At 45.4% G+C, this 27,266-nt stretch overlaps 1 protein-coding gene across 1 annotated transcript; it reads right to left on the bottom strand.

The window, feature by feature from the left end:
• Positions 1-15,583: 15,583 nt before the first annotated feature.
• Positions 15,584-22,039, bottom strand: bicral (BICRA like chromatin remodeling complex associated protein; the record flags this gene model as incomplete). The annotated part of the gene is made up of 12 exons (XM_080541959.1): positions 15,584-15,903; positions 16,072-16,176; positions 16,860-16,962; positions 17,076-17,170; positions 17,283-17,428; positions 17,588-17,637; positions 18,064-18,110; positions 18,288-18,360; positions 18,898-20,100; positions 20,407-20,472; positions 21,760-21,808; positions 21,999-22,039. 12 exons carry the CDS (start codon positions 22,037-22,039, stop codon positions 15,584-15,586), a joined length of 2,298 nt encoding a protein of 765 aa, XP_080398085.1.
• Positions 22,040-27,266: the final 5,227 nt, after the last annotated feature.

Here is a 27,266-nt window from a genome sequence, read left to right as displayed (position 1 = left end):
TCTCTAATGTCTCTTCTAACAATCTATTCATTCCTCTTGCTGATGAGACTTATGCCACTCTCTAACCGTTCCAATAAAATACATTTTTTCTAAAGAAGTCGTCTCGTTTAGTCACTGGTGTAAAGCTGCAGTCAGCCTTTAGGACCACCAGGGGGCGCCAAAATACCCAAACAGCGCCATGACCAGTGAAAGGTAAGTACTGAAGGTGACAGCAGCTGGTGTTTTGGGGAACGAGTAGGCCACAGTCTTTTTTTATTATTATTTTTTATAGATTATGAAAGTACAGATTGTAAGATGTGAATGCTGGGACATCTGAAATCACTAAGCAGAGAAAAGGTCCCTCAGAGAACGAGAGGTGGACAGGTCAGACAATGGGTGGTAACAATAGCTGGCTAACCCTACCCACAACTACTCCCCCACTAGACTGACAGCTGTCAGCTATCAATATCTGTCAGTGGTAGTGACTGGGTCAGAAGCTTTTCAAAGAGAATAAAAGTGTAGACATTTGCTGATGTCTTGTGCTGGAAATAGTGCAGTGTTCAGTAGTCAACGTCCAGCCTTATAGTTCAGTTTCAAGTTTTATTTGCCATTCAAGTACAAGTACAGTTCAAACTGAGGGAGTACCACTAAGAACATACAACAGACTACACAGTTGTACGCATGCAAGGTCTATGAATTGACAGCTAATAAGTTATGACAAATTATGAGTGTGGTGTATTTGAATGAGTGTCTACTCAGTGTTCTATTGAGTTAGGCTGTTCATGATGCAAAAGGTTCAAGCAGGGTTCCCACGGGTCCTTGAAAGTTTGTGAATTTCAGAAGAAAAAAATCAAGGCCTTAAAAGTTTTTGAAAATAGACATGGGTCATTGAAAGTGCTGGGAATTCCCCTCTCTCCAAACATTTTTTTTTTATGTAATTATAGTAGATAAGTCACATTGCACGGTAACTTTACACATATTTCACAATATATTGTTTTGCTGTGCTGTGGTAGAGAAGGCAAGAGACCATCAAGTGTTCAAGCCTCTACTTTCAAAAGCCTCTCTTTTTAATCGTTGTCTGTGAGCGGATAGTTCCTATTATATAAATTCTCATCTAGATCTGTCTCAAACTGTGCCGTGTTGGGTCCTTGAATTTGAGGGAATGGAGTCTTGAAAGTCCTTGAAATGAAAAGTGCTTGAATTTGATGTTTCAGAAGGTGTGGGAAGTGGGAACCCTGTTCAAAGTCATTGTAAATGTCTCGTTCTGATGGCTGGAGTCCTTGAGGATCCTCTGTGTCTTTCTCTGCAGCTCCAAACGGACAGTCCTGTTCTGAGCTGCTGTGGAGTCTGGTGGTGGGGGGCATGTGATGTATTTTCATCACAACAGAATTCTCTGATCTTCTCAAAAAGATACTTATGCCTGGCCATGTCCAGTCCGGGTGGGACTTGCACAGGACATCCATCTCTGGGGGGGGCTGGACATCCATCTCTGGGGGGGCTGGACAACCATCTCTGGGGGGCTGGACATCCATCTCTGGGGGGGCTGGACATCCATCTCTGGGGGGGCTGGACATCCATCTCTGGGGGGGCTGGACAACCATCTCTGAGGGGGCTGGACATCCATCTCTGAGGGGGCTGGACATCCATCTCTGGGGGGGCTGGACAACCATCTCTGGGGGGGGCTTGGACAACCATCTCTGGGGGGGCTGGACAACCATCTCTGGGGGGCTGGACAACCATCTCTGGGGGGGGCTGGACAACCATCTCTGAGGGGGGCTGGACATCCATCTCTGAGGGGGGCTGGACATCCATCTCTGGGGGGGCTGGACAACCATCTCTGGGGGGGCTGGACATCGCAGTTGAGCAGCAGCTGAAAACTCCACTAGTTCTGCATCATGGAGGTGTTCCCTGGCCAGAGACACAACAGGTCTGGGCATCAAGGCTGCAATAGAAGGACAGTACTGGTACATAAAAATATATTTTTATAAAAATCTCTCCCTCCCCCCTACTCTCTCTCTCTCTCTCTCTCTCTCTCTCTCTCTCTCTCTCTCTCTCTCTCTCTCTCTCCCCCCCCTACTCTCTCTCTCTCTCTCCCCCTACTCTCTCTCTCTCTCTCTCTCCCCCCCTACTCTCTCTCTCTCTCTCCCCCCCTACTCTCTCTCTCTCCCCCCCTACTCTCTCTCTCCCCCCCCCTACCCCCCTCTCTCTCTCTCTCTCTCCCCCCCTACTCGCTCTCTCTCTCCCTACTCTCTCTCTCTCTTACTCTCTCTCCCCCCTACTCTCTCTCTCTCTCTCTCTCTCTCTCTCTCTCTCTCTCTCTCTCACTCTCTCTCTCTCTCTCTCTCTCTCTCTCTCTCTCTCTCTCTCTCTCTCTCTCTCTTTCTCTCTCTCTCTCTCTCTCTCTCTCTCTCTCTCTCTCTCTCTCTCTCTCTCTCTCTCTCTCTCCTCTCTCTACTACCATACCATGTTCATAAATAAAACAGTTAATGCATGACATTGACAAGGGTAATTTACCTGAAGTGCTTTTCGTGGACATTTCCTCCTCTGGCGCGGTACTTCCACCCCGCTCTTTGTAGGACTGAATAATGGCTTCGAGACGTTTGGTGGTGATCCTGAACAGAAAACAAACAACCAAACAAACAAACACACCCGTTTCAGACAGTGCTTAACACAGTAGGATAAACAAGACTAGGTATTATTAACAGATCGTGAGCTTAGAATTATAAGGTTCTATCTCCATTTTTGTCAAAATTGAGTTTTTTTTACATAATCTGATCCATTAGGTGTTCATTAATGCCTGTGTGGTGTTATTTTTTTTTAATGTTGACATTTTTGAGTTAGTAATTCATAAAATACAAAGGTTCCATCTCACAAAACATAATGGAATGTCAAAACTTTGACGCTCAATATCTCTGAACTGCCCTAAACGGAGATAGAACCTTCTCATTCTAAACGGAGATAGAACCTTCTCATTCTAAACGGAGATAGAACCTTCTCATTCTAAACGGAGATAGAACCTTCTCATTCTAAACGGAGATAGAACCTTCTCATTCTAAACGGAGATAGAACCTTCTCATTCTAAACGGAGATAGAACCTTCTCATTCTAAACGGAGATAGAACCTTCTCATTCTAAACGGAGATAGAACCTTCTCATTCTAAACGGAGAGAACCTTATCATTCTAAACGGAGATAGAACCTTATCATTCTAAACGGAGATAGAACCTTATCATTCTAAGCTCACGAGATATGAAAACTCACCCGAGTACAAAGCAGAAAGTGTTCCGGCACACGATCGTGCCGTGGATGGTGTATGTGGTCCGGTGCGTCTTGCGTTTCGTGGGCACTTTCTTGGAGGATTGGGTCATTTCTGAACAGTTCATGGACGACAGCAGAGTTCCCATGATCAGCATGTCCCGGTTGTCCGCCGACAGAGACGCCGTGTTCAGCCTGGTCCGGTAGATCAGATCGGGGGGCAGTCTCTGGCTGCAAGAGGTCTGAACTTTCTGTTCAGAACCGCCCTTTCGTCTCAGCTGGCACTTGCAAACAAATCGTCTGATGAAGTCCATCTCGTCCTTTTCTTCCTGGATGTCATTATCTTCCTCCTCCTCTTCCTCGTCGTGGATGAACGAGTTCATAAATTCTCCACTGTCTCTGATCTCTTTGTTGATGGAGTCGGCAACAGGGCTGCCAAGTTTCACCAAAAGATTGCGTGAGACTTGGCAGCTCTGGTCGGCAATAACTTGACGGTCTTCTTCCATTTCGTCCTTTTCTTCCTGAATGCCATGTTCCTCCTCCTCGTCGTGGATGAACGAGTCCATAAATGCTCCACTGTCGATGATCTCTTTGTTGATGGCGTCGGCGACAGCTTGACGGTCTTCCATGGTTGAATGTGACACCTGCGAACTGTCAACAGCAGAGGCACGTGGTTGTGTTCATGCATGGGGGGTAGCCTCATCTAGATTATATACCTATATGGGTAGCCCTAGCATATCCTTCTCCTTCTTCTTCTTCTGTTGGATCTAACGCCAGCTTGCATTTTTAACCTTGCACTACTGCCATCTTCTGGATTTAGCTCCTAACTCCTAGTCTCACTATCAGTCCAGTTCTCTTGAATGAATGAATGAATGAATGGTCGTTATTGTCATTAATACAGTACAGGTACCATACAACGAAATTTGGGAGGGGGGGCTCCCCTGGTGCTAGGAAAAAAAGAAGAAAAAACAAGAAGGGAAAAGAGCTGGTTTACATAAATAAAGGCTATATACACTATCGTATCCACTATACTATACTATACAAATAAAACACTGTGCTGTACTCTATGCTATGCTATAAATATCCTAACATTTCCTATCTCTGAACCTTGTGTGCACGAGGGTTGTCATATTGCACATAGTGTTATTGCTCTTGAGAAAGCTGAGAAGAGAACTGGACTGCAAGGCCACAACAATAATAATTGGACCTACCTATGTCCCCTGAGGTGATACATGAGCCTGACACAGCACAGCCTATATGCCCTAAGGTGGCAAATTCAGCTGAATATTCAAATGAGGATACTAGGCTGCCAACTTTAAAATAAAAAAATAAAAAAAAAGAGTCAATAGATGATAATGGGTGTACAACACATTTTAAATTCTGATTTCAAGTCCTTATCAGGGTAAACTAAATTAGTAACCAGTTGGCTCAAATCATCATCGAAGACCGCCTCTGTAAATTCTCAAATCCACCATGTTATGCCGTCAAAAATCTGCCTAGAGTTGAGTTAAACATGCTGAACAGTGATGATAAGACCGTCAGAGAACTTGCGAGGTCCTCCTTGTTTCTGGACATGAGACGCCGCAAAGTTCCCGTGGCAAGAGAGGGTGAGCCCAGCTTCCTGGGCTTCAAGAGGAAGCCCAATTTCAAGATGGACACCCACTACTGGTTTTGGGGTCTGGTCAGATTGGCCTGACCTCAATGACCTCTGTGCGAGGACTGGAGTTTCCCTGGACTGGGTGAGGTCTGACTCAGACACTGTAACAGTGTCCGAGAATGTTATAACTGACTGTTCAACCTCAGTAAGGGCTACTGTTATTGACACAGAACATCATTTGTCACCAGACCATGCACGGAGGTACCTTGTTAGGTTACAGCACCAAAGACAGCAACAACACTGGACTGGTTTAAAACTACAGGGAAAGCTAGCTTGCCTCCCTACTACTGATCATTCTGTTTCGCACTCGATATTTAAGAACCATGCAGTAGATGAGGATATAGTCACTTTTACAGTTAAAGCTAGATTACAGGTCCTTCCAACTAGACTCAATCTCTCTCTGTGGTACCCTAACACATTCTCTCCCCACTGTCTGCACCATGATCAGAATTCAATCACTGAGTCCCTGTCACATATTCTGAATGGCTGCTTTGTATATAAAGGCATGTACATCGCTAGGCATGATAGAATTGTTGACTTGCTAGTTAAGGACATGCTCTCATATGTTACACCCTCTGTTAAAACCTATAAACACACACGTGTCTCAACTACCATGTTCAACCTGTGCAATAATGAATATGACTATTTTTCAAATGTTGCAGCCAATACACCAGATGTTATTGTTGTCGATGAGGACAGTAGAGAGGTCATCATTTTGGAAGTGGGTTGCGCGTTTGACTATAGCCTAGAAGAGGCCTTTCTTACCAAAGTTGTGAAGTACCATCCACTCAAAGATGCCATTGTACAGCTTGGGTACAAATGTAAACTATTAGTGTTTATATTTGGAAGCCTTGGTAATGTCCACAGACTAGTCGTCAGGGGGTTGCAGATGGCAGGAATTCCCAAGCCTAAAGCAAAGGCTGTGGCAAAATTCTGCTCAATATCTGCAATAATTGGCAGCCGCCACATATGGAGGAGACGCTGCTACCTGTACCCATAGACAGATTTAAAGCTTGAATTATCGAGTGTCCTATGCTGGTGCAACTAATACTGTTTGTGTTCAAGAATTTTATTGTAAAATGTGAACGCAAATAAAGATATTAAATGTGTGTGTGTGTGTGTGTGTGTACCTGTGTGTGTGTGTGTGTGTGTGTGTGTGTGTGTGTGTGTGTGTGTACCTGTGTGTGTGTGTGTGTGTGTGTGTGTGTGTGTGTGTGTGTGTGTGTGTGTGTGTGTGTGTGTGTGTGTGTGTGTCTGTGTACGTGTGTGTGTGTGTGTGTGTGTGTGTGTGTGTGTGTGTGTGTGTGTGTGTGTGTGTGTGACACTGACTATACACAGAATTCAGTTAATACTGATATACCATGCAGACCTATTAAAACAGAATATACATCATGTGAAAGCCTACTTTGTTCCACTTCACAGTGAAATGCAGCAAAACTCTCTTTGTATTGGTTCCAGGGCTAGAAAAAGCAACCAATGTTTAATCCTTTGTCTTACCTACATATAGATAGACTGTCATCATGAACACGCCAGTGTAGGCCCTAGATATTTAGATATTTTTTTTTGAAAATTAAATAGGCCTATCTTACTTTATCAACTTATATTGTACACATTGATACTTTATTCCTCTATACCTTGACTAATTGAACACAGTCAATCATAATCGTCGCAAGACAGTTTGGGATGGCTATGTATTTAAGCTGTTCATTAAACTGTTAAAAGACTGTTGAGACAGAGTTTAGGGTCGACACACAGACGCGTGTATTGACGCAGCGTTGCTGTGCGTGAACAGACGTCATCACGCACCCGACGTCGTTAGCCACACCCCCTGGACACACTGTACAATGTCACTGTTAAAGCTTAAAGCGTTTCTGAAATAACTGTACCTGTTTACTTGTCCTTCCGTGGAAGGCAATGCCAAACATTAGGTAAGCCGTCTGTATCCTGTCGTCTGTGCAGTAACTAAGTATGTCTGTGTGAAATAATCATCTAGTTTGTGCATTACACATATGCGTTCACACGTGCTTCCCAAAGCGTTCTTTCGTAACAATTTAATTGACATAACAATAAAAAATAGTGGTTGCTATTATTACATGACATGACATCATGCAATACTGTAAGTAGCTCATAAATCCAAGCAAGCGTACAATATGTCACACAGGTTTACGTTTGGTTCATGACAATGAATTAAAAACGTGCAAAGGGGTCTTCTGCCTAAAGCCTGTACTTCAGCCACCAAGGGCAAGTTCTGGAAGTTTACAGTGGTCCAGGCGTTTTGATCTGGCTGGCTGCTGCTTGTACTAGACTACAGTGCGACGCTCATTTTGAAGCAACATAACAATAATAGGCTTTGGAGCATGCCTACGTCTGATTGTCTGTTCGGCAGACTTGTGCAAGTTTAAGTTCAGGTGAGTTGACTTGTATACCACAACTCAGAGGCAATTCAATTGCAAGACAAGATGTCACGTGGCTCAGAGGGATTTATCCTAGTGCAATGGTGAAGTAGAATATAACACCGTCCCACAGTTGTCAGTTCGTGACGTTAGAATTATAAGGTTCTATCTCCATTTTTGTCAAAATTGAGTTTTTTTACATAATCTGATCCATTAGGTGTTTATTAATGCCTGTGTGGTGTTATTTTTAAAATGTTGACATTTTTGAGTTAGTAATTCATAAAATACAAAGGTTCCATCCCACAAAACATAATGGAATGTAAAAACGTTGACGCTCAACGGCTCAATATCTCTGAACTGCCCTAAACGGAGATAGAACCTTATCATTCTAAGCTCACGAGTTGTGTGCAAGTGCCAGACATCTCTGCAGTACAGCACCACTCAGTCTCCTGTGGTCACTGAAACCCATCTGATTGTCAAGAGAGGTCATATAGGCCTGTAAAGAATACAGATTATGCAATCCGCGTCTTAAGGTGTCGGTTTCCCTCAAATGTCAAAGCTTTTAGCAGTGACGTGATAACGGACAGCATAGGGAGCTTTAACACCAGAATACCAGGAAGTGAACGTGTCATTAAAACGACGTCTCGCTTCTCTTCTCACTCTGTTGTCCTGCAGCCATGTCGTCCCCCACCGAGGCGTGTCCATTCTGTGGGAAAGCCTTCAAGAGGCTGAAGACCCACCTGCCCCACTGTAAAATGGCACCCGTCACCAAGGCAACACAGAGCTCCAAGACCCCTGATGCAATCACCAGCAAGAAGAGTGATAGAACATTATCATCTTCATCATCACTGTTATTGTCAACAACAGCCAAGAAGAGTAACAAGACATCCTCACCATCGTTATCATCATTGTTATCATCTTCATCACCATCGCAATCCTCATCCTCATCGCTGACACCACCAATAACTAAGAAGAAGAAGAAAAGACAGCAGCCGCTCCCAGATGAAACTCTCTCCGTCTCCTCCTCTCCCTCTCTCCCTCCCTCCGTCGCTCGCCCTAAAAAGAAGAGCCCACAGGGCGAGGGGGACCAGTCAAAGCCAGTTCCAGGGAGACTGAAAGGCACCAAAGCTACCTCACTAGGCCTGCTCTCACCAGCCCTCAGCCTGGGCACAGACCCCCTTAGTCCCAGAGTCCTTACAAGGGGCCAAAGCAGTCCAACGACAGCCAGCTCCGAACCCAATACCACCCCCACACCGACCCCGACCCCCACCGCAGCCAACACTGAACCCAAAGCCGCGCCTAGGAAGAAAGGCCCACAGAGAGAGAAGGCCGAACCGTCGACACCCAAAGTGAATACCGTCTCCCAGGATCCTCTGCCAGGCGTGCTGAGGGAGGAGGGGCTGCATGCGATTGGGAGAGAAACGGGCGCCAGACCCAATGGCAGAATCCAGTTCTGGGAGGAGGTGGAGATGGAGGGGAGCAGAAAGGAGGTACAACAGTCAGGTGGTGGTCAGACCAACCCGGTCCTCCAGGACCACACCAGCACGACCGACCGCAACGGTCCTGAACGTCTGTGTGACAACACAAGCGTACCGGACCGTGTTCACACCTCAGCTACTGACCAGAACACTGACGGCCTACACAGCCAGACAAGGACCAGAGGACCAATGATCGCAGTCGACCTCAGTCAAACGTCCACACCTGCGTTCGGTCATAACGGTCAAACGGGTAGCCTGTTAGTGTCCGCGGCTAACCTACTAGCACAGCCACCCTACACCACCAGCCCTCAGACTAACAGGCTGACATCACTTACCAGGAAGTGGGGTCACGATGGAAGCTTAAAGCCCAGCCTGCCCCCCTCCCTCGCAGCCTCTCTCCCCAGGCTTGCCAACCCCAAGCCCCCCTCAGGACTACCTTATCTGAGCCAGGGTGGGGGGTCACCACAGGTCAACCCTCCCCCACCTCTCTCACCCTCTGTCTCTCCATCTCCTCCTCACCACCTCGCCGGTCCTCCTCACCCCTCCTCCGCGGCCCATGTGACACCCCTGAGGAGCGTGGTCGGTTCGGAGGAGTTGACGGGACGTCAGCTGACGGGACACTTCACAACGTCACCCTATACTCCCGTCGAGCACGGTCGCAGCGAGGCCCTGCCGCGCGCCTCTCCCTATCCTCCTCCCGCTGTCCCTCCCCCTACCCTCCCCCTGGGAGCAGGGCCGGGGGAGGCCGGTCAGAGCGTTACACAGCACAGCGCCAGGACACACTCCGCTGCAGACAATGGGATTGTGGGTCAGTAGTGTTGTTGCTAGGCCTCATTACAGATGGGCTCTATGCTCAAGTGAGTTAATTAATATTTGTATGCAAATGCAATTAGTTGACACAGATGTGTGGGGGCGTGCAGTGACAATCTGTGTGTGTGTGTGTGTGTGTGTGCGTGTGTGCACTGTGTGCACTGTGTGCAGTGGCAGAGAGGACTCTAGGGCGGGTGAGACTGAAGGAGCTGCCTGACTGGTTGGCCCAAAGAATTCCCGGCAGACCCAGAGAGGGAGCGGAGATGCTGCATAGAGGTCAGGGGTCACCACACACCCACATGCACATGAGTACTCACTCATACTCACTCAAACTCACTCATACAGTATACTGATGTATGAATACACATGCATACTACATACATGTACACACAGACACACTACGATAGTCACTAATCATCATCTCTCTCTGTTTGTCTCTCTTTCTCTCTCTCTCTCTTGTGTGTGTGTGTGTGTGTGTGTGTGTGTGTGTGTGTGTGTGTGTGTGTGTGTGTGTAGGCTGGCAGTGGTATTACAAGAGGTACATAGATGTGAAGAGAGGAGGAGTGGGAGGAGTGGCCATGCTGTTAGCAGGGTACTGTGTTCTCAGCTATATGTGGAGTTACCCACACCTAAGTAAGTATGTACGTGTGTGTGTGTGTGTGTGTGTGTGTGTGTGTGTGTGCACGCGCTTGTGTGCATGTTAATGTAGTGACATACATTGTCTGCCCGTTTTTGTTTTATAGTGTTTCAGAAACAATGGTGGATGGCATATCCAGTCCAGTACAGCACAGCACAGACAGACAGACAGACAGATGTGTGTTCTCTCTCCCTCTATGCAAGGCCTTTCAGTCTGCTCCACTTTCAGAGCATACAGTTGACAGACACATCCTGTTCTCCTTTTGATTTTGGTTGAACTGCTGGGAGGGAAAGAGAGAGAGCATAAAAAAGAGGGGGATCGAATAGAGGAAGAGCTAGGGAACGAAGGGAACATTCATCCTGTGTGTGTGTGTGTTAATGTAGTGTAGACATACATCGTCTGCTCGCTTATGTTTTATAGAGCGTGAGCGCTGGAGGAAGTACCACTGAGGACTGCAGAGCCCCGACGTCCCCAAGGAGAAGCAGACTGGATGGATGGATGGAGCCCCTCGTAATGTGGAGGAGTACAGCCCTGCCTTTACAAGAGGGGACTGTACGGGGTGGAAAATATGGCAAAATGCTTCAGCAAATGCTCAGTATCAACTGGATGTGAGGAGCTTAAAAATGAGGGATGTGAAATAAGTTTGAGAGATCTTATTTCAGTTATATGTGTGACGTATTGTTTATCTTATACACAAATCATTATTTATGTGGCGTTTTGTTTTAGTTATGGGGTGATGAAAAGGAACGATACCTATGCAATAGCACTTCTATTTAAAAAATGTTAGATCATATGAATTTGTGTCCTAGACCAGCTCAAAGGAGAAAGCCCATATATATGACGACAGCAGCAGCAGTAGCTAGCATTGAGACAGTGTTTATGATTCCTGTTTCTCCAACCTTTTCCTGAAGTGTGCACTTGTGCTCTCCCCTTTATGAGTTAAAAAGCAATAACCAGTCTCATGTGTTTACATGTGGACAATAACACAAGCGCACACCTCTTTGGGATACCACATTGTAACTCTGATGTGTTGCAATGTCTATTGTGTTTGTCCTAGCCCTCACCTGAAGGTGTATTAACTCTTCCCAGACAGCCCACTAGGTGTCACTGTTGGATTGTTTTTCTTACCCCAAATGGCAGCCTCTGTGGGTTGTATGCATCTGTGGTTGAATGGAAGGTGCTTTTCAGAGAGTGAAGCGCACATCAACCAGGCAGTACCAGTCTATGAATGTATTCAAAATGAATTTATTATTGACTTTTGTCTTTGCTGTTGTAGTGAACACACACAAACTAGAAATGAAGAACTGACAGTATTTTGTAACGATTTCTCTTGGAACACTTCTTAGCCAACATAATAAAAAATAACCTTTTTCTCATGTTTTACATTCTTTTTTTCCTTACAAAAAATTATAAATATTTTGTGTTTCACGTTTTCATTTTTGTATACAAAAAAAACAAACTATACAAATCAAGTTGAGAGTAAGACATATCAAAAGAAAACTCAACAGTGAACATGGGGGCGAAAAACCGATATACAATTCTCTCCTTGGAGGAAAGGGCGCAGCAAGTCAACACACAAGCCCTCAGTCACTCGTGTGTGTGTGCAGGTTGATTACTGTACTAAATCACATCTACTAGATCTGTTCTAAGGCTATTAGACTAATGTTGCCCATGGGAGGACACATCACGGTTGCAAACTTGGGTCCTTTAAAACCATTGTTTATTTTATACCCTCATCAATGTCTAGTTTATCAACCAATACGACTGCAAATCTTGAATAACCTATCCCCCATAATGCACTGGTAATTTCTGACCAGATAAGGAATAGGATGGGAGTCGCTTGAGACAAACTAACTGAAAGTTGTAACTAAGGGGTTTTACACACTACAAGGCTGGCCCGAATCGTACTGTTCAGGCTTGGATATGTTCCTGTCACATTGTCCTTTCAAGCACTGTTTCAGAACCAATGGTGGATGACGTATCCAGGCCGGTCCAGTATAGCTCAGCTCGGTTCAGTTTGGTTGGGCTCTGTAGTGTAAATGAGGGTTAAGTGGTAGCTCTTAGTGTATAACCAGCAGACACAGGGGTGTCCCAGGGCTGGGGCTGAGATACAATGAGCTGTGAAGGCCACATTCACTTCAACACAAAACCAAACAACAGACAAGACAGACAGATAGATAAGATGTGTGTTCTCTCTCCCTCTCTGCAAGGCCTTTCAGTCTGCTCCACTTTCAGAGCATACAGTTGTGGTCAAAAGTTTATATAACACTTGTAAAGCACATGTATGTCATGTAGACCTGAGTTCCCAATCATTTCTACAAATCTTGTTTTCTGTGATAAGAGTGATTGGAGCACATACTTCTTTGTCACAAAAAACATTCATGAAGTTTGGTTATTTTATTTTTGATCCAGCAGATTTGGTGACATTTTCAGAAGACCCACTATAAATCCATAAAAATAATAATAATAATATTGTGCCAAAGAAGTATGTGCTCCAATCGCTCTATCACAGAAAAACAACAGTTGTAGAAATTATTGGAAACTCAAGACTGCCATGACATACATGTTCTTTACAAGTGTATATAAACTTCTGACCACAACTGTAGTTCACTTTTGATTTTGGTTGAACTGCTGGGAGGGAAAGAGAGAGAGCATAAAAAAGAAGGGGATCGTATAGAGGAAGAGCATGGGAACGAAGGGAACATTCATCCTGGGTGAATAAGTGAACGTTTGGGGATGAACCCAAATGAACACACACACACACACACATACATATGAATGAACACATACACACACATGTGAATGAACACATACACACCGGCACATGTATGCAGATTAACACATACACACACCAGCACACATGTGCAGATGAACACACATACACCCACCAGCACATGGTATATTTAAAGAAGGTGGACAGACAGACAGACAGACATACATACATACAATCCATGACCAGCCAGGGTCATTCTATCACGTGGCGGTATGTCTTACCATGTTTATGAAGGACACGCATCACTAACAACACAACTGTGATGCTGAAATGTATTTTCTAAAAGTAAATAAAATCTAAATAAAAAAGATAAACATGTCGTAACATTTCTCCCTCAATCTGAGGACTTTAGCTCCCCCCGACACAAATACACTCTGATGAGTGTGTGCATGTGTGCGTGTATGTGTGTGTCTGTGTGTGGAGGGGTCACATACCTTTAAGGTACAAAAGAAAAATGCCAAATAAGATAAAATGACAAGAAAGACAGTAAATAAATGTTTGTTTTAGTTATTAGGTAGACACTACTGTGTGTGTGTGTGTGTGTGTGTGTGTGTGTGTGTGTGTGTGTGTGTATCTGAGTGTGGGTGTGACTCTGACTTGGCGTGAACCTAGAGAGTTGAGCTAATGACAGAAAAAGGACCGTCTTCATCACAGGCTGATGTAGTCTCACAGAGCGGGCGTACAGAGGAGACTGAATGCCTTCCAGATGCACACATTCTGCACAGGCCTGATCACATGGTCTGATCCTTCTACACCCTGAGGGTGTGGCTCCTGCAGTGTTCCTCACTTCCTCCCCAGTAAACAAAGAGTCCAAAAGACATCCTCAGGGAAGCCGGAATGTGGGGCCTACAGACGATTCTGTAGTCCATAAGACGTCCTAAAGACGTCATCTGGACGTCCTAGAAAGACGTCATCTGAGCCCACATTCCGGCTTCCCTGAGGACGTCTTTTGGACTCTTTGTTTACTGGGTCTGAACAGGCCTGGATCAGTGCATCTGGATGGAGCGCACGCACACCCCAACTCCTTAGAGGAGCAGACGGACACATCGCAAACCTCACCCCCACAGCCATCTCTGACTAACGTACATAAGTGTGTGTGTGTGTGTGTGTGTGTGTATGTGTGTGTGTAATGCCAGGTGCAAAAATTAAAAGGACATTTAGAACAAGGCTTCTTCATGTAAACATTTTCAAAAGACAACATAGAATTTCTCAGGCACAGAATCATCACCATCTTCATATCCTCCTCATCCCTGTACTTAACAGCATAGCTAGTCGGATGTGGGTCGCGGGGGGGTGGGCGGTGGGGGGGGGGGGGGTCGTCAGGGTTCGAGTTATGTGGGAGCCAATGGGAGCTGAGCTCCCATAAGGAAGGTCTGAGCTCCCATGAAAGCAGTAAAATCATACATCTGTGGGGGTCGCTAATAATACATTACCACAACCATTATTTGATCATAAATGTCAATGTAATGAGTATTATTTATATTTATTTATATGATAAATATTCTAAAATAAACACGTTTTCCAAAAGAACTACGCGCACCAGAATTAATCTCCTGTGAGTGACAGTAGGCCTTTGACTGCCTGCACTTTACCACCAAGACACTATGGGGCGCAGTAGAATATTGTGCAACAGCAAAATATGATCGTTGAGAGCTTGCGAACGTGAAAACGCGATTATTGAGAAGAAAACATTCAGTAGCTAGCTATCATGCCGCCCCAAAAAAGGCCACTGCTGCCGACCAAGTCGACAAGCCTGGAAAGTTTCAGGTTTTCATCCAAGAAACCAAACTTGAATTCAGCTGCACCTGTTATGACACCTAACGTTGAAACTGTTGAAATAGCAGAGCTCAAACAAATCCAAGTGCTTCCGAAGAAAGTAGCAGAACTCACCTCCAGTATGTATAAGGAGACAGCTAGCTAGTTCGTTCAGGGCAGCCTATACTGTCTAAAGAAAGGATGCCTTATACAAAACTGAATCCAATTATGAAACTTAATGAGATGAATGGCGCGACAGTTGGCCCCTGCTCACCGATCCGATCATTCATGTGCCCAGATTGTAGAGCACATTGCACAAGAGGTGAAAAACAAATTCATTTCTAATGTCAAATCACTTGATTCCCGTAGTAGCATAACATTAGATGAAAGCACAATTCATGGACGAGCATACATGATTATTTATGTCAGGTGCGATGTCACTGGAAATGGAGATGTGGACAATGTGTCGTGCTAACAGGGAAAGTGAATGGACTGTATAGCAAAAACAACAAAATTATTGGCCGAGATACCCGTGACTATCGCTTATAGCTGTTGTTTCATGTGGTGCTGTTGATGTGGTGAAATGAGTAGCCTATGGCTAATTAAAACGTGTAAGTCCCAACGCTGTGTGGGCATGACTCGCGCGCGTGCATGAGAACATTTCGCACTGTTATTTTGGAGACCCCCACAAAGCTCAGCTTATAACTCGAACCCTGGCCGGGGTCGTAGACTTTGACATGGAGAGAGAAGTAGAAGAAAAAAATAAAACGATAATAAACAAAACAAGAGAAACCCGGAGCGGGTGGAAGAGGGGGAGCGATGTGGAGCGATAGATCTGGCACGTCTGTCTAACATTCCAGAATGCTGTTGACGGCTGCCTCTAGAACGGAGTCTGTGTCGGGAGGAGGAGAAGGGGAGGTGAGGCGAGGGGGCGAGGAGGGGTCGGGGGGGAATGTGGGCTGGGGGGGCGGGTGAGACGCCGGAGCGGAGCCTCCGGACACGTACTGCGCCGTCTGCCCCCCCAGCGGCGCCGCTGGCGACGGGAAGTTGCCGAGGTGATGGTTGCCTGAGGCGGCAGGGCTGTTGTTGTTGTTAGCGTTGTTGCTAGCGTTGTTGTTGTTAGCGCCATAATGATGCCGGCTCCTCTTCAGGTCCAGGATGCTCTTGGCTGCAGTGTCCAAGTGCTGAGGCAGCCCATGTCTTCCTCTACCCCCTCCTCCTCCTCCTCCTCCTCCTTCTTCTCCCCCTCCCCCTCCTCCTCCTCCTTCTCCTCCTCCCCCCCCAGGGTCCCCATAACCCGGCTGGGAGTCTGTCCTATAGGGGGGGTCTGTGGCACCCATCTCTGACTGTCTCCAAGTGCAGCTGGACGAGGGGAGGGGGTGGGGAGGGTCCGTGGTGGGGCAAGGTTTTACTCCACAGCAGAAGTCCTCCAGGTAGCCATCTGCAGAGACAATCAATCAATCAATCAATCAAATATATTTATATAGCACATTTAAACATGACACTTGTCAACCAAAGTGCTTTACAGTAAAAGTACACCTAAAGTGTAAATAAACAGAAAATAAACAACCAACAGAACAACAGAGGAACAGAACAACACGTCAAAACAAACAAAGCAAGAGTCAGAGTGAGTCAGGGAACGCTACAAGTGGGTTTTGAGCTAAAGGACTCGATAGAAGGGGCAAATCTGATGGACATGAGGATGCTGTTCCAGAGGTCAGGGGCTGCGACAGCAAAAGCACATCCGTCCCCCCTAGACTTGTGGTTGAATTTACGGGTGGTTAGGAGACCCTTATCAGCAGATCTGAGGGCCCTGACGTTGGTATAGGGGGTGAGGAGGTCTGCTAGGTAGGAGGGGACCATACCATTTAGAGCTTTATAGACAAAAATTACTTTAAAATCTATCCTATAACGTACTGGGAGCCAATAAGAGACAGAGGAAGCATGTCAAAGGAAAGGACACAAGGACACAAGGACAGTGGTGAGTGGTGCTTAAACCAATTTGGCTGCTAATGACAACAGCTAAACTCTGCTAGAGGAATATGGAAGGACTTCATTTCGATAACTTGAATCTGAGCCTCTGCCGTCACAGAGAGTTCAACCGCGTCCCATCCCGCCCCTTACCTGGGTCCACCAGTACCATACGCTTATCTTGCGTCAAATTGCTGCGCTCTTCTTGGTTGAAGGTCCTGTCAATCATCACCATTTCAGAGGAGGGACTGGAGCGCTGCACAGACGGGGAGGGACTTCCTGTTAGCAGCAACCTACCTTCTGTTGACAATCCAAAATAATTGTGTGTGTGTGTGTGTGTGTGTGTGTGTGTGTGTGTGTGTGTCCCACCTCAGCCTCCACCATAAGTAGGCGTCTGTATTTGTTCAGCATAGCCTGAGTTCTCTTCAGCACTTGATTTGCCACAGACTCAAACTCCTCATCCACTGTAAACGACAAGACAAAGAGTTTAGACACAAATACAAACATGCTCTCTCACACACACACACACACACACACACACACACAAGGGCACAAAGACGGTTTCCAGGGGCTGACCTCGAGAAAACTCATCCTGGGTAGGCGGAGCCCCGTGGAACACGTGATAGGGGAGAAGTCTGTGCAGTGCGTCTTCCAATGTGGAGAAACGCTTATAGTCTGGAGACAGCACCCCAGTATGGTCCATCCTCAAATGTTGCAGCATCCTGGACAGAAACAGAAAAAGAGAGTGAGGGAGAGATTGGGTGTGTTTATATACACAGGAAGGACCTTCGACTTTGCTCAACCTCAATGGAAATGAACACAGTCACAAACAGAGACACAATGGGAAAGTTGCTTCAAAAGAAGAAAAAGCTCTCACGCACATTCCTCCTCTGGTGAGCGGCTGAGGGGCCGGCCTCTTCTGAGCACAGACCTGCAGGAGAACAACATGTTATTATCCCCGACATCATCATCATCCTCACCTTCAATGACATCATCATTATCATCTTCAATGACATCATCATCATTAGTGTGGTAGTGGTGGTCTAGTGGATAGTGAGTTGGACTTGTGATCAGAAGGTTGTGAGTTCAAATCCCGCCTGAAACCACACCACTACTAGTGTGCCCTTGAGTAAGGCACTTAGCCCTCAGTTACTCCAGGGGGAATGTCCCTGTAATTCGTAATTGTAAGTCGCTTTGGATTAAAAGCGTCTGCTAAATGGCAAAATTATTAAAAATCATCATCATCAACACGATCACGATCTCACACACACACACACACACACACACACACACACACAAACACACTAACATGTAGTGTGTGCCAATACCAAATAAGCATATGTAGCGTGTAGGCTACCTGTGCATTTAGCTGATCCTGGCTGATGCAGTTCACGGTGTTCAAAACTAGGAGAGAAACCAAACAATCATTAGGATCAGAGAATAGGATAGAATAGAACGCCTGGCCTGGGATCTGAACAAGTAACCCTAGAGCTACTGGTCCGCCTCTCCCTACCCTGAGTCTAGGTCACCTACAGAGGAGAGGTCAATAATATACATTGAACCGAACACACACACACACACCTTTGTTGCCGAGGAGGTTGACGAGCTGGGTCTGTCGGAGGCCGTCCTGGTTGAGAGCAGGTGATGAAGAATCCTGAGGAAGAGGAGGAGAGATCACTCTCAAAAACTAAAATCAAACATCGAAGAGATAGTAGGAAGACAAGAGATGAACAGAATGATAAACAGGGTACCCACAGTCCCACACCTTCTGAAACATCAAATTCAAGCACCTTTCAAGACTCAATTCCCTTAAATTCAAGAACCCAACACGGCATAGTTTGAGACAGATCTAGATGAGAATTTAGATAATAGGAACTATCTTATCGTTCACAGACAACAATTAAAAAGAGAGGCTTGAATGTGTGAACACTAGATGGTCTCTTGCCTTCTCCACAGCACAGCAAAACAATATATTGTGAAATATGTGTAAAGTTAAGCAATACAGAGACTTATTTACTAGTTGACGAGCTAAGTAAAACTTATTTTTTCTCAAATTCACAAACTTTCAAGGATTTCAAGGACCCGTGGGAACCCTGGATAAAGGTGAGGTCAAGAGAGAATGATCATTCGTCAGACAGACAGTGAGTGACAGATTTTTTTTTTAAATTGAAGACAGTAAGTCAGTTGGTACCTGTCTGTAGTCCTGTTGCTGTGAAGGAGAGAGGGAGCTGTTCTGGGTCTGGGACACCAGGAGGCGCTGGACTGCACCGCCAGACACTTGTCCCTGCACCCCCACCCCCGCCGTCCCCACCAGAGTCAGTCTCCCCTGAGCCGACGCCTGGCCAGGGGCGGGGCTAGTACCAGGAAACCCTGACCATGTTTGGGACATGGCTCCTCCCACACCCTGGTTCATAATCAGCTGACCGCCCGCCGTCGCCGTGAAGTTCTGGCCGGTAACAAGCTGCATGGAACTCTGATTGGTGAGGAGGGCGTTGGAGGCGGGGTCAGAGGGGCCGTTGTGGACGGTGGTGGCGGAGGTCAGCAGGTACTGCCCCTGAGGCAGGTTGCCCTGCCCCTGCTGCTGCCCCAGGGGCGAGTGCACTAAGATGGAGCCGTTGGCCGTGGTGTAATGTCCCCCGGCGGGGCTGGCGGTGTTCACCATGTTAGCGATGGAGGTGTAGACTGTCTGAGCCCCGGCTTGGAGGGGTTTAGGCTGGATGGGTCTGACCAGAGTCTGGGTCCCCCCCGGGCCTCTCTGGATGATGATGTTCTGGAGGGGGATGTTCTTAAATGGCATGCCCATCTGGCTCATCTGGCCAGCTGGGGACGGCGTGAACACCTGCCCCCCTTGCGCTCCTCCTCCCGTGGCCCCCACCCCCCCCGGGCCCTGCCTCAGCAGGATCTGTTGTCCAGATCTGTTGTCCAGGCTGCTGAATGTCATCACCCCTCCGCCGCCCCCGAACGAGCCCAGCACCTGTATATGCCCCGCTGAGCCGTTGGGGAGCTGGGACACCCCCTGGAGGAACTGGCCCCCGGGGAACGTTGCCGTGGTAGCAGTGGTAGCCGCCCCCGCGGCCCCTCCGTACCCCCCCGAGACCAGCTGGGGAGGGAAGGGAGACTGGGCCGGGACGGGGGCGGGAGGGGGCTGGGAGTCGAGCATCGCCTCCTGGGCCAGAGTCTGTTCAGTGATGTCTGCTTCCATAAGGGACTTCTGTAGGATGTCAAAGGGCTGGTCCTCTCCTCCCAGGTCCACCCCTCCCGGGGAAGCCGCCCCCCCCAGCTCATCCTCGATGAACGAAAGGCTGCTGGAGAGCTGGAGGCCCGCCCCTGCCGAGTCCTCGCCAAACTCACCCAGGGAGGAGGAACCATCTTTGAGAAGGGAGTTGGAGACAGCCTGATAGAAGCAAGCAAAGGGAGAGGGAGAGAGAGAGAGAGAGAGAGAGAGAGAGAGAGAGAGAGAGAGAGAGAGAGAGAGAGAGAGAGAGAGAGAGAGAGAGAGAGAGAGAGATCACAAACTGAAATGGAATAATAATGGTCTCCTTTTTTTCTCTCATGTACACTCCATTGGAGGGCTAACAGAAAACAAATGGAAGACAATCAATGTAAAAACTAACGATATAACGAATGCCTACATATAGTATGTCAGTATAGAAAGAGATCCATATAGAAACTCATTGATATTAGACACGGGTGCACTCACAGTGTTACCAGTGAAGAAGGTTCCAGCTGACCCATAAGCAGCATTTGTTACGTCCTCCTCCTCAATCTGCAGAGACAACAGACCACCCCGCATCAAACACGACCCGTCTACTGTCACACCCTATACCCACGTCTACTGTCACACCCTATACCCACGTCTACTGTCACACCCTATACCCACGTCTACTGTCACACCCTATACCCACGTCTACTGTCACACCCTATACCCACGTCTACTGTCACACCCTGTACCCACGTCTACTGTCACACCCTATACCCACGTCTACTGTCACACCCTATACCCACGTCTACTGTCACACCCTATACCCACGTCTACTGTCACACCCTATACCCACGTCTACTGTCACACCCTATACCCACGTCTACTGTCACACCCTATACCCACGTCTACTGTCACACATGACCCTATACCCACGGCTACTGTCACACCCTATACCCACGTCTACTGTCACACCCTATACCCACGTCTACTGTCACACCCTATACCCACGTCTACTGTCACACCCTATACCCACGTCTACTGTCACACCCTATACCCACGTCTACTGTCACACCCTATACCCACGGCTACTGTCACACCCTATACCCACGTCTACTGTCACACCCTATACCCACGTCTACTGTCACACCCTATACCCACGTCTACTGTCACACCCTATACCCACGGCTACTGTCACACCCTATACCCACGTCTACTGTCACACCCTATACCCACGTCTTTTTTGACAGGTTACTTATTTGACTAATTACATTGTTTACAAAACGTCCTGTCATCACTTTCATAGCATCGTCAACCACGCTGGACAAACACCCTTAAGGTGTTTATTGGCCTATATACAGTATAGCAATTTAGGACGGTTCTATGGCGGTATTGACAAATACCGCTGCTATTTTCAAAAACGGTGGTATATGGTATAACCGTATAACCGCCCAACCCTAACACCCATCAAAGCCAACACCTGGGTGTGTACTGCATCACAAAATAGGATCAATGAGTAAGTCCGCTTTCCCAGTTAGCTGTTAAATACTTTTAAATAGGTTTTGGTGTGTGCCACCATTGACATAGGCTTACGGGTGCAATTGATTTTCAATAACCAATATTCATCACAAAGTGTTCATCACAAAAGACGGATACACTGTTCAATCTGTGGGGTGTCTTATGACATAGAAATAGAATTAATTCATCGAACTTGTTGTCTAACAAGTTGGGCCTGCTTTGTGAAATGATTACTCAAAGGCACTACAACTGGTTGCCCATTAAGAGGAAAGTCACAGTAAAGATGTACAGACAGCTAGAGCTACAGAGTTGGGCTCCATTAAGTGAGACACTCACAGACTTGCTGTTGGAACCGTGGAGGTAATCATTCAGCGCTTGCACATCTCTGTTAGGGAGAGACAGAGAGGGAACAGAGAAAGGGGTAAAGAGAGCGAGAGGGGACAGACAGATAGTCAGACATTGTAGGGTAACACTCAGGATGAGCAATATACCAACATACCAGTAAGCTTATGAATGGTGAAATGTTTGCACTTGATTTTATCCTATGATGTCCAATGTTATTTTGAGTTGTTTACCCTATAATATCCAGAAGACGGCGATCGTCCTCATCATCCATGACACCTGATAGAGGAGGGAGGGGGATGATGGAAGGGGAAAAAGGAGAGTGGATGAGGGGGGAAAAGGAGAGGACATTGGGAAGTGGAGGGAAAGGAGGCACCAGAAAGGTAGTTGAAGAAGAGGTGAGGTGAAGGATATTCTTTAAAAGGTTCACTATTCAAGATTAGGGTAGATGAGATTACTTGACTATGCTCAAACATAATACAAATGCAATGTCGATATAAATGTATAAGAAATTCAAGACCATTTGATACTGAAACATGGGCTTATGAGAAGTCGAGGGAGAAAGGGCGAATGTGATGTTACAATAGACAGCAACAGTGGACCAACACAACAGCTGTCGGTGTCATACTGTATCTGCATGCCAATCTGTGGTGTGGTGAATTTATGACGCATGAACACTCACAGCTTTCTGGCAGCGAGCATGGAATCAGTCATTTAACACCCTTTATTTCCTGTGGTGGGATGGGGACCAGGGTGAGAGAGAGAGAGAGAGAGAGAGAGAGAGAGAGATAGAGAGAGAAGTAGTGAAGGAAAGAGAGAGAGGGGGGGGGGGGAGGAAGAGAGAGAGATTTTAAAACAATGATGTTCAGTATTCAAGCGTAGTCTGTCCACTATCCCCTCCTACTGTCACTGTTCCCTGAAAGTGAAGTTCCCGCCCCCCTACCCTCCTCTCCTCTATATTGGTCACCTCTCCTGTCAATTCACCTCCCATAGATTGAAGATGAGCAGTTGAGTAAAAAAAAAAAAACACCCTGCCTATTGCCATAAAAGGTTGTTTATTTGATGCTTCAACTTTGACTTTCTTTCATTCGCCACTAAAAACCTGTAATGATGTCCATCTTACAACGGACAACAGTGAATATCAATATTTATGGAACATTAGAAGTGTTGATCTGGGTTGGTGTGTTGGAGTATTGTCAAGGCAAGGCTGTAGTTTTGACCCACTGCTACAGTATTGCAGCTTTTTTTTTTTTCATGGTGAGGTTTGGAGAAATGCATTGAACATTGACATGTTTTGGAGTACTGAAAAATGTAGCTTACATTTTAATGATTAACTTTAGTGAAGCAATATTGTATTCAATATGTTGAAACAAAATGTAGAATCGTCTCCCAACGGGGGCCTCGTGTTCTTGTCTTGTCTGTGCAACAATGTAGCAAGAAGCCCATGTAACAAAATGGCTGAAAGTCAGAGAGACTCAGCCAGCCACCATCTTTGAAGAGAACAAAGCACGACACAGGGCTGGGGCAGGCTGAGCTAACCAACTGAGCTACATTTGAGGAAGTGTCAACTTGTATTCATATAAATTCATAGCTTTGAGATAAGTACAACAATGTCAATGGCTGTTCTGAATCCTTGATATGCTAAAAAAAAAAATATACTAGATGGCATTTTGAGAATGTGGGTCTGAGTGGGTAGCTACTGGTTAGCTAGCCAGTGTTTGCCCTTCAACAGGACACCATGTCAGACTAAGCTTACAGTACAATCAGCTTTTCTCTAAACAAACAAAAAAAGGAAACCAAACATTGAACAACATATTAGTTTTATTCCACAAATTCAGCCCATACAACTGATCGTAGATAATAGGCCTTTAGATGCAATGTTATCAAGCAGGCAGTCTATTATTATTTTTTCTAGAAAACAACCAACTTGCACAAGTATTTGTCGTGGTAAACGATCAGTAGTTAGTTAGCAATTCTCCTTAGGACTCCTAGACTATATCAGACATTAGTAATAGCTTAATATTGAGACGGTTTTATTGTCTTAGCTATACCCACATTGAATGTAAAATGATACAAGCACAATAAATACTGGATTTGGGCTAAGACTAGCTCGGAGATGTACAGTAAATGGCGCTGTTAGTTAGTGTGAGAACATCATGTTTTTAGAATTAAATAGGGGAAAACCAGCCAGGGCTCGATGGCGTGTTAGCTAACCTAGGCTAACACAGAAACACAGAGAATGAAAACAAATGGTCCATCTCCCCTGCCCTGCCCTCCTAGGCGTTTAAAACCATCTCGTCTGGGGTTGGGAGTAATTTATAAACCAGCTCATCCGAAGAATAGTCGAAAGAAGAATTGCTCCAATGAATTTCGACACCGTGATAATATAACCCCCTCCCTTAGCATAGCTACAACCATGCAAACTAGCTAGCTAGCATCGACCAGCAGTAGGTGGGTTTTAAACTACGGAAACGTCGAGTTAAAGACAAGCTAAATGTACAAGCTGGCGATTTTTTTAAGTCCAAAAATAGACTGAATCGACAGACAATTGACAGATAATCGCATTCAGCAGTTTAAAAGCCCCTGGCTGGGCTGGTCGCTGACGTGCTGCCTCTCTCTGTGTCTCTGCTGGGGTTAGACGAGAGGGAGGCTTCACCAAGCTACCGTTTGTCTTCTATTTAAAACGTCACAATTCTCTCGGTTTGTCGCTGAACAGACGGTTTGTTTTCAAATCGTGGAGTTTAAACAAGAACGCGCCAAGTCTTCGTAATCTTCTAGTGATCTTCCGCGGGTTTTTTTGGTGTTTTTTTCGGCCTGTCCCGAGGTTAGCTTAGCTAGCTACGCTGTCGCCTATTTTAGAAAACGGTCGCTTTTTAACGGGACTAAACCGTGTCTCTCCATAAATATTTATTCCCATTAGCATAACATAAAGACGACTTTGAAAAAGAGGCAAACCCTTACTCCTGTCTCACTCCTCTTGAAACCCAATATCTCCATTTGGCAACTTTTAATTTGCTCCCCCCCTCCTTCTCCTCCTCCTCCCTCCTTCTTCTTCTCCCTCTCTCCCACTCATATATTTTTCTCTCACTGTCCCTCCTGTCCTGTTCTGTCTCAGATAGATTTCTCTCCTCTCCACTCTCACTCTCTTCCCTCCCCGAAGGAAGGAAGGGAGGAAGGAGGTTGTGTGTGTTGGTTTTTTCCTTGAAATTTTTATCACAAAATTATAATACACTCAAAGGGAAACTCACCGTCATGAAAAAGCAGTGCCTTGTCAACGGGGTTTCCTCGCCATCACAGCACGGGCAGCCGGGGCAGTGCCGCTCCAGCAGAAGGCAGTACTATCAGAGGACCTTACTTATTTCACAGTATTCACATTGGACGACATGCGAGACACATTATTCTAAATATTAAAACACTGTGTGTTGGTATCCATGCTGGCCGTTTTTTCTAGTTTAAAAAACAAACATTTTATATTTTTTTCTTTGACCCTCAAGAATAATAAGCGATTTCACTACACACCATTTCAAACGAACGGTAGGGGGCGGGCCACTAATCGACGCCACACCTTGATGAAGCAACTGATAACATCATTATTATACAGTGCTACTGTAGCGATGTGATGATAATAATAATGTCGATTTAATCACAGTTGATCATGCATGTAGTGAAGAGACGTTACGGGTATTTCAGCAACTGTTTTCTGCTCCTGAAAGTTTTACTCTCACGGGTAGGCCTAGGGCTGAAGGTGTGGAAAATGCATTTACCTTTTCTGCACTCCTGATTGCAATTCTTAGTATGTGTTATTTCACACTTCCATCATATGACTCACATGCACGTGAATATTCACATGCATTGCTATTCCTATTTCCTTTGCTTTGAATAAAATGTGAGGATGCATTGTCACCTTTAGGTGTTATTACCTCAATTCAATTATGTTTTGTCAGTGTACATATGTATAGAATTTTCTATTATTTTATTGTGATTTTGTTATCGTGGCATTGATTAGCCTACTGTGAACATTTCAAACCTGCAAACTGCGACACTTTAAATGAATGTGCAATAATACTATGTGCAATATGACAACCCTCGTGCACATAAGGTTCAGAGATAGGAAATGTTAGGATATTTATAGCATAGCATAGAGTACAGCACAGTGTTTTTATTTGTATAGTATAGTATAGTGGATAGTGTATATAGCCTTTATTTATGTAAACCAGCTCTTTTCCCTTCTTGTTTTTAGTATTTTTTTCCTAGCACCAGGGGAGCCCCCCCCTCACAAATTTCGTTGTATGGTACCTGTACTGTATTAATGACAATAAAGACCATTCATTCATTCATTCATTCATTCATACTGACAACAGGTACCTATTGCACTACTGATGTGTCACTGTTTACTGTAGCCTTACATTGACCTCAAGAGGTGTCTCAAGAGGGCCACAATGAAAAGAAATATCGACCCATTCTATCTGAAGTGGACTTAAGTCTTAACGGCTATTCATACAGTTATAAATAAATACTATCAATTAAAAATGTTATCAGATGGTTCATAAAGCCCTTATGCAACAAAATATAGAAACTCCATCACATAAACAACGTTATATTGTATATATACACAATAATATCAATTATATATAGAGAGAGATGATATAATATAGAGAGATTAACACATACCTATTGCACTACTGATGTGTCAATTCAAGAGGACCACAGTGGAAATGTCATTAGACTTTATTGTGTCATCATCAATTATTTTATTTATGCACATAATTTGAGTATTATGTGTTTTTGAGATTGTCAAATAAACCAAATGGAGGAATTATTTAGGCATCCTATATGTAAATGGTATTAACCACCACCTTTATAACACCATATGGTCAGCTCTTCTTTACATCTTCTCGAGTAGATAAGCCCTCAAAGGATTTTCATGATTTAATGAAACATGTTCAATTTATAACAGTCAGTCAGGAACATAACATTTTCTTTTTACTATTTTATTGTTAACAATTTACACATGAAAAAACGAACAAAATGAGTTCGTTTTCTACAGAAAATGAATCTTTCCTTGTAATTTTTCCTTGACCTCCCTCGTTGACTTTTGAGGAATGATTCTAGATAATAGTGGATAGTGTAGCCTTTATTTATGTAAACCAGCTCTTTTTCCTTCTTGTTTTTAGTATTTTTTTCCTAGCACCAGGGGAGCCCCCCTCCCAAATTTCGTTGTATGGTACCTGTACTGTATTAATGACAATAAAGACCATTCATTCATTCATTCATTCATTCATTCATTCATTCATTCATAATCAGAAAGCAGCATGAATTGAAATGGAACCTCCTAGTCTCCAGTAGCGTTGAGGAGAGGGGGGGGGGGAATCTTACTGTCCCACAACCAATGAAACGAGAGTATAGATATTGAGGTGGGACTATTGATCCAATCATCATTGACTTTGCTACGAAGTCACTTCCGCCTTCTTCTTCAAAACAAACCGACAGTAAAAAAAAAC

This window comes from Nansenia antarctica, assembly GCF_963989245.1.
Source record: "Nansenia antarctica genome assembly, chromosome: 11".
NCBI lineage: Eukaryota > Metazoa > Chordata > Actinopteri > Argentiniformes > Microstomatidae > Nansenia > Nansenia antarctica.
This window is presented reverse-complemented; position numbering and strand designations above follow the sequence as displayed.